Below are 8,364 nucleotides of genomic sequence, written 5' to 3'. Positions count from 1 at the left end.
TATATGTTATATATATAAGCCTACCTTGGAAGGGAGGGCGGGATACAAATTAAATAAATAAATAAATAAATTGTTGCCTTCCCCCCCCCCACTCACACATTGCAAAGAAGAGAGAGGTGTGAGGTCAAGGGGGGGTGGCCAGTCTGAGTCCAGGTGAATAGAAAGCCTCTGGGTCTGGGTTGCCAATCTGTGCATCAGCCATGACAAGTGATAGTTCCGGCTTTTACTCTGTAGCTTTTGCCTTCTTCGAAGAGACGACCTTGGGGGAACGGGAGGACTTTCCGGGCCAGGGCTATTTTTGGGCAGGAACGCACAGGAACGGAGTTCTGGCTGGCTTCAGAGTTGGCCACGCCCACTACAGCCAAAACCGCTGCGCACGCGTGGCTACTGGGGAGCGACCTCCCCCGGCAACTCCAAGGCGGGCGGGTCAAGGGGGGCACTGGAAGGATCCGGGAGGCATTTAAATGCCTCCCTGTGCCTTCCCTGGCCTGTCCAAGGGAAGGCATGGGGTGCGGCCTAATATGCTAATGAGCTGTACTGTCAGAGGTGTGGCCTGTTATTTTATTTATTTATTTTATTTATGCTAATGAGTTCCTGCTGGGAACTCCTTTTATGCTAATGAGTTCCTGAGTTCCCTCCTTTTTTAACGACAACAACAAAAAATCATCCAGGCTGGAAGCAGACAGCTGCGAACGGAGAATGGGATGAGTTTCATTCCGTGGCTTTCGCAAAGAGTTCTTAATGGTTAACTTTGCTTCCACAGCCTTGGGAGGAAACTTTGTGTTTCTCTCCAAGACGGCCTCCCAGGTCAGGAGAATGCTAGGGTCTTCAGGGAGTCTGCCTGGGTATTGAGAATGCACAGTGCACAAGGATTACTGCAATAGTGCATACAGTGCAAGAAATTTGCGAACAACAGTTGTACTGAAATCACAATAACTTCATGTTGTTTTTAATCTTTGTTTTTCAACAATCAGGAGATCGTTGTTTGATAAAGAGACATCGAAACAAACGATAGCTCGGGAAGTTCGTCCTTCCGTTTACTTTGACGTCGTCACCCATTGTCCGATGGCATCCTGAATGTTGAAAAACAAATATTAAAAACAACATGAAGTTATTGTGATTTCAGCACAACTGTTGTTCGCAGATTTCTTGCACTGTATGCACTATTGCAGTAATCCTTGTGCTATCATCATACTGCTGCCCCTTTAATTGCTATACCATGGGTATTGAAAATGGCCAACCTGCTAGGGTGGTCATTGCACCCACGTGTCTAAAGAGGCCTGGTCCTTGTTGAAGGGGTGAACCTGTGGCTGGGTGCTCACGTGACTGAAAGCTTCTCCGTTTTTTAAGTAGCCTTAGAAAGCAAGATGTTTGGGAGGAGGGCTTCTTGAAATTCTACTTTTCTAAATTCAGGGACTGTTTTATTTGGGTTTTGTAGAGCAGTTTGAAAGCAAGAAGTAAATGAATAGGTACCGCTTCGGTGGGAAGGTACCAGCGTCCTGTGTGCCTCGGCGTCTAGTCATGCCGGCCACATAAGCACGGAAACGTCTTCGGACAGCACTGGCTCTTCGGCTTGGAAACAGAGCTGAGCACCGCATCCCTAGAGTCGGATTCGACTGGCTTTCGAGCAAGGGAAACCTTTACCTTTACTAGGCTTAATTACTGTACTGCTGGCTTGGAAACATCTATTTTAGTCCTTGTGGTGCTAGAACTATGCTGTCATTATTACAGGGTTTTTACTGTCTTTTACTCTCTTGCTGAGAGGCAAACAAATACATAAAATAACCAGCTTCCCTTTTTAAAAAGTCTGTGGAAAAGGGACCCGTAGTGTATGCTGGTGCAGAAAAACAGTCAGAGGTTGGTTTTATCCAGTGACACACAAAGGAAGGCATCGCCCTGGTCAGGTGCTCTTGTACATAAAATCTGTTTCTGGACGGTGTTCCTCGGGGCAGAGCTGGTTCAAAGTGGGGCTGCCCTTGAGAAGTGTTTGGAGTCCTCAGTCGGTGCAGCCAGGATGTTGACTGGAGTGGGTGACAGGGACTGTATCACTCCAGTTTTGTTCCATCTGCGCTGGCTCCCAGCTTGTTTTCAGGCACAATGCAAGGCGCCACTCTTGACCTTCAGAGCCAGTTTGGTGTAGTGGTTAGGAGCGTGGACTCTAATCTGGGAGAACTGGGTTTGATTCCACACTCCTCCTCCAGATGCAGCTGCTAGTGTGACCTTGGGTCAGTCACAAGTTCTCTCAGAGCTGTTCTCTCAGGAGCAGTCCTTGAAAGAGCTCTCTCAGCCCGAGTGTCTGTTGTGGGGAGGGGAAGGGAAAGGAGATTGTAAGCCGCTCTGAGACTCTTTCAGGTAGTGAAGGGCGGGGTATAAACCCAATCTCCTCTTTTTCTTCTATATGGTTTGGGACCAACACACCTGAAAGATCTCTTATCCCCTTATGAACCTTCCCAACCATTACGGTCATCTTCAGAGGCCCTGCTTCAAGTGCTCCCACCTTCTAAGATTAGGCGTGGGGGTCACTTGGGAGGGGGCCTTCTCGGTCATGGCACCCGAGCTCTTGAACTCTCTTCTCCCCAGGGAGATTTCTCCGCCCTCTTCTGTTTGCTGTCTTCCGCCAACGGGTGAAGACTTTAAAAAAAATTCGTTTGGCATTACCTTAGAAGAAGAAGAGGAAGAGGAAGAAGCAGAAGAGGAGGAAGAAGAGGAGGAAGAGATTGGGTTTATCCCCCACCCTTCACTCAGAGTCTCAGAGCGGCTGACAAACTCCTTTCCCTTCCCCTCCCCACAACAGACACCCTGTGAGGCAGGTGGGGCTGAGAAAGCTCTTTCGAGGACTGTCCTCGAGAGAACAGCTCTGACAGAACTCTGGCTTGCCCAAGGTCATCCAGCAGCTGCATGCGGAGGAGTGGGGGAATCAAACCCGGTTCTCCCAGATTAGAATCCACGCACTTAACCACGACACCAAACTGGCTCTTAGTGATCCCTCCTTCCTAACCAAAGTTCTAATTGCAGTTTTAATGTCTTGGACATATTTAAACTCTGTTTTTGATTGTTTTAATGATCTGTGGTTTGGAGGAGGTTGCTTTTGGTGGTTTTAGAATGTGGTTCTATCATATGTGTTTTTAAAGTATGAGCTGCCTTGATGCCCCTTGTCAGGACAGAGCGGCAGGAGATACGTTTTGTAAATAAATAAGATGCTTTGGCACCTCCAGCAAGGTACAGTATACTTGTCCCCTCCTGGGTCTGCATCGCTGGCAACCAGGTCCAGGCCCAGCCCTTTGGACATTGCTTGGACCCAGCGGGATGCCCAGGAGGGGATGCCATTTATGTGTGCCATTTATGGCTGGGACCAGCCGAGCCCCTGCCGAGCACCAGTGCCATCTTTGCTGTGCCCCCCCTGCCAGTGGTTTGGCCAGAGAACCAGCCTGTTGCGAGGAGGGAGAGACAGAAGCTCCTCTCCGAGCAGTCCTTAACTCTGAAGGGGTTGTTTTCTTTTGACTCGTAGAAGCGCGCGCCGTGGACGAAGCCAAACCAGTTGAACATGGAGGGGGCTCTGATCGCCCGGGACCGAGTCGGCGTTCAAGACTTTGTCCTTCTGGATTCCCACACGAGTGAATCTGCGTTCCTGGACAACCTTCGCAAGAGATACCGGGAGAACCTCATCTATGTAACTGCAGATTGCGATGCTTGTCTGTGTTACAGGGTAGCCAGCTGGAAGCTGGAGAATACTTGGAGACATTGGGGGGTAGCGCCTGAGGAGGGGGGGGGTTGGGGAGGGGGGACTTCAGTGGGGTACGATACCATAGAGTCTTCCTGCAAAAGCAGCCATTTTCTCCAGGGGGACTGGTTTCTGTCACTAGGAGATCAGTTGTCATCCCAAGAGATCTTCAGCCATCACCTAGAAGTTGAGATCCAAAAGCAACATCCGTGACAAAAATAACGAGTCGTCAATAAAGATAAGTTGCAAGAACATTTACTGTAGTAATTCTGTAGAGAATTTTCTTCTGCGATCGCTCGCACGCAACGAATACTGCACAATGTAAACAATTCGTGTCACAACGTTTGTTTTATCTGAGCGTGTAGCAATCCCAATTCACATTGTGAAGACCTTGGGGATTCTGTTATTAGAGAGTCAACATGGAATGTTTCCTTCAAGGGTTGATAAGTAGTAATTGATAAGAATTGGGATTGCTACACGCTCAGATAAAGCAAATAATGTGAAACGGATTGTTTACATTGCACAGTATTTGTTGCGTGTGAGCGATAATAGAAGACAATTTTCTATGGAATTACTACAGTAAACATTTTTGCAACTCATCTTTATCGACTCTTCATTGTTTTTGTCACGGACGTTGTTTTTGGAATTCCACTTCCTCCCGTGATCTCTCGTTTTTGGCATCACCTGGAGGTTGGCATCTACTGATGATGGTATTGCTTTGGATTCTTGTTTCTGAGAAAAGGAGGCTGGTAGGTGATAGACTGTGAGAACAGCCATTAGGTTGGATTGGGGCCCCTTGCAGGGTAGGGGGAAAGCTGGAGCTAAAACTGGGGTGTAGGAAGTGCTGCAGCCATAGTGTGAGGGGGTTCACGTCACATGAACAGTTGTTCTGGCGCCCAGCAGCCCCTGACATCCTCTGAGAAAGACAGCTGGTCTCTCCTCTTTAGTGATGAGTGAGGTTATCAGGGTTTTTTTTGCTAAAGCAGCTAGATGCCAGTTCAGTAGCACCTTGGTTGCCCGGTCTTACCTTGTTTTAAAAATAAATCATGTATCCTTTTTCATCACAAATTCCGATCTGGTGATGTTTCCTACGGGCCCCTCTGGTTTGCCTGTTTCGGTCTGGATGTTTTAACGCCTCTCGTTTTCCTGCAGACGTACATCGGCACCCTCTTGGTGTCTGTGAATCCGTACAAAGAACTGGACATCTACGCGGTCAAGCAGATGGAACAATACAAAGGGGTCAACTTCTTTGAGCTGCCACCACACCTGTAAGCAGAACCCCCAACTGCCTTTCTATATTCTGTTGTCCCACTGAGGGATAAGGGGTGGGTGGGTTGTAGTTGTTTTCCTGAAGGCGGTTTGAAGCGGAGGGTCATCGTGCACATCCAGGCTAAGGACTCTGCAACTTGTTTGTAGCCCAGAAGGTGCCCTCCGAGATGAAAATCAACTCCCCCAAACACAGATCATTCAAAAGATTAAAAACAGAGTTGAAACCAATGCTCCCTCTAAGCTGTGGAGCCTTGTGAGCAAAAAATTCTACTTTGTTAGCTACTGGCATTTAAGTTGTGAGTGAGCTATTTGGCTACTGCACAAATTAGTTTGCTCTGGAGCCCTCCTTCCTGAGCTAGGACAAAAATGTGTGAGCCGGAGGCTCAAAAACTGTGAGCTAGCTCACGCTAACTCAGCTTAGAGGGAACACTGGTTGAAACATGTACAAAGACATTAAAACAGCAAATTGAGAGCCAGTTTGGTGTAGCGGTTAAGTGCGCGGACTCTAATCCGGGAGAACCGGGTTTGATTCCCCACTCCTCCACTTGCACCTGGCTGGATGACGTTGGGCAAGCCGTAGTTCTGATAAGAGCTGTCCTTGAATAAGAGCAGTTTCTTTCAGCGCTCTCTCAGCCCTGCCTACCTCACAGGGTGTCTGTTGTGGGGAAGGGAAAGGAGTTTGTAAGCCGCTCGGAGACTCCTTTGGGTAGTGAAGGGCGGGGTATAAATCCAATCTCTTCTTCTTCTTCTTCTTCTTCTTCAATTAAAACATTAGGAAGGGGGGATCGCTGAGGGAATGCAGAATTAAACAGAAAAGTCTTCTCCTGAAGGTCGAAGATGACAACAGGAGGGGCCAGCAAATATCCATGGGGGGAAGAGAGTTCCGGGGCTTTGGTGCCATGACTGAGAAAGACCATGGGGGTTTTCTAGAGTTTCCAGTTCTAGTTTGGGAAACTCCTGGAGATTTGGTGATGGAGACTGGGGAAGACAGGGACCTCAGTGGGGCACAATGGGACAGAGTCCACCCTCCCAAGCATCCCTTTTCTCCAGGGGAACTGAACTCTATAGTATGGAGAAGAGCTGTTATTCTGGGGGATCCCCAGGTCCCACCTGGAGGCCGGCATCCCTAGGTTTTCCCCAAGGCAGATAAAGTTAATACTCTCAAGTTATGAAACTTTGGCATGAAGAAGAAGAGATTGGATTTATACCCCACCCTTCACTCGGAATCTCAGAGTGGCTTACAAACTTCTTTCCCTTCCCCTCCCCACAACAGACACCCTGCGAGGTAGGCGGGGCTGAGAGAGCAGAGCTGCCCTTGAGAGAACAGCTCTGATAGAACTACAGCTTGCCCAAGGCCATCCAGCAGCTGCAAATGGAGGAGTGGGGGAATCAAACCCGGTTCTCCCAGATTAGAGTCCGCGCACTTAACCACGACAGCAAACTGGCTCTCAGTTTGACTAAGATAGCCTGTGTCTTCCCACTGAATCTGTCTCTCTTCTCCAGCTATGCCATAGCTGACAATGCCTACCGGGTCATGTGCACGGAGAACAACAACCACTTCATCCTGATCTCTGGGGAGAGCGGCGCTGGGAAGACAGAGGCCTCCAAGAAGATTCTGCAGTACTTTGCCGTGACTTGTCCCACGACGGAGCAGCTGCAGATTGTCCGGGACCGCTTGCTCCTCTCCAATCCCGTGCTGGAGGTAAAGACAAGAGCGACATGGGAAGTGTGGGGGGGTGTTCAGAACGATTGCCGGGACTTTCATGTACCCAGCCAGCATCCACACGGCAGCATCATAGGCTGTGGCTCAATGGCCGAGCATCTGCTTGGCATGCAGAAGGTCCCACGTTCAGCCCCCCACATCTCCAGGAGGTGACCTGAAAGACCTCTGCCCGGGAGCCTGGAGAGCGGCTGCCAGTCTGAGTAGACAACACTGACCTTGGTGGACCAGTGTCCTGATTAGGGGTCGTTTCGTAGAAAAAGAGCTAGGGGAACTCATTAGCATAACTCATTAGCATATGCCACATCCCCTGACATCACCGGAAGTGTGTCATAAGGCCACACCCCCTGACATCACCGGATGTGTGTCATAAGGCCACACACCCCGCCCCCAATGGTCCCGGCCGCCGCCGCCGGCATTGCATCTCCACTGCCGAGCCCCATGAGGGGCCTGGCGGTGGACCTGCAAGGCTGGCGGGAGTGCAAGGAAGCCCCGCGAAGGCATCTCCCTGGCCCCAGGCAGGCAGGGGTGGGGAGAGGCAGGGAAGAATTTATCTTCCCTCTTCTCCTGCCTCCTCCTGGCTGAATGAGGGCCGGAAGCGGGTGTGGCCGGAAGCAGGGGGCGGGGCTTCGTCATGTGCCCCGCTCCGTACCTCACCCGGGGGAACTGCGATCCCCCGCGATCCCCCCTGAAATGACCTCTGGTCCTGATTTGGTATAAGAAGGCTGCAAGTGGAGGAGTGGGGAATCAAACCCGGTTCTCTCAGATGAGAGTCCGCGCTCCTAACCACTACACCAAACTGGCTCTCTAGTGTACAAAAAAGAAGAAAGATTGGATTTATACACCGCCCTTCACTACCCAAAGGAGTCTCAGAGTGGCTTACAAACTCCTTCTCCTTCCCTTCCCCACAACAGACACCCTCTGAGGTAAGTGGGGCCGAGAGAGCTCTTTCCAGAACTGTCCTTGAGAGAACAGCTCTGACAGAACTCTGGCTTGCCCAAGGTCATCCAGCAGCTGCAAGTGGAGGAGTGGGGAATCAAACCCGGATCTCCCAGATTAGAGTCCGCGCACTTAACCACGACAGCAAAGGCAGCTTCGTGTGTGTGCAAACCTGCAGAAGCAGATTTGACTTGATGTGCAGAATCTTGTTAGCACATCTCGTCTGCCGATTTATCCTATCACTGAAATTCACGGCAAGAGGTTTGGTTATTTTTTTCCCCTTTATAGTCCGTAGAATAATTACTCTGTACTTGGTGTTTGTTGGAGTTTCACTACAGTGCTGGTAGACGAGCTGTCCCCTTCTCTCCCCCCCAAATGCTCCCTCTAAGCTGTGGAGTCCTGTGAGCAAAAATTCAAGTCTACTGAGCTCCTGGCATTGAAGTTGTGAGCGAGCGATTTGGCTGCTGTGTAAATCAGTTTGCTCTGGAGCCATCCCTTCCTGAGCGGAGACAAAAGTGTGTGAGCCGGAGGCTAAAAAAACTGTGAGCTAGCTCACACTAACCCAGCGTAGAGGGAACACTGCTCCCCCCCCCCAGTGTTCTGTTTTAACAGGGCTAAAAATTTCATAAAGATGACGGAGATTTCCCCTTCCATGGCTACAGACCGTGATGGCGAAAAGGAACCTTCTTCTATTCAGAAGGGCAGCAGCCGCTCT

At 50.0% G+C, this 8,364-nt stretch overlaps 1 protein-coding gene across 1 annotated transcript in view; it reads left to right on the top strand.

Moving 5' to 3' along the window:
• The first annotated feature begins 3,541 nt into the window (after positions 1-3,541).
• The window catches only part of MYO1H (myosin IH), a 60,004-nt gene continuing 55,181 nt past the window's right edge, over positions 3,542-8,364 (top strand). Inside the window, exons 1-3 of the mRNA XM_015413209.1 lie at positions 3,542-3,670; positions 4,874-4,989; positions 6,494-6,692. Of these exons, the coding sequence (XP_015268695.1) occupies positions 3,545-3,670; positions 4,874-4,989; positions 6,494-6,692 (441 nt within the window). The 5' untranslated portion in view covers positions 3,542-3,544. The remainder of the gene's footprint in view (positions 3,671-4,873; positions 4,990-6,493; positions 6,693-8,364) is intronic.

The sequence above is a fragment of the Gekko japonicus genome, unplaced genomic scaffold, assembly GCF_001447785.1.
Source record: "Gekko japonicus isolate JY-2015 unplaced genomic scaffold, Gekko_japonicus_V1.1 scaffold10, whole genome shotgun sequence".
NCBI lineage: Eukaryota > Metazoa > Chordata > Lepidosauria > Squamata > Gekkonidae > Gekko > Gekko japonicus.
Note: the sequence above shows the minus strand (reverse complement) of the source record. Positions and strands in the feature narration are given on the sequence as shown.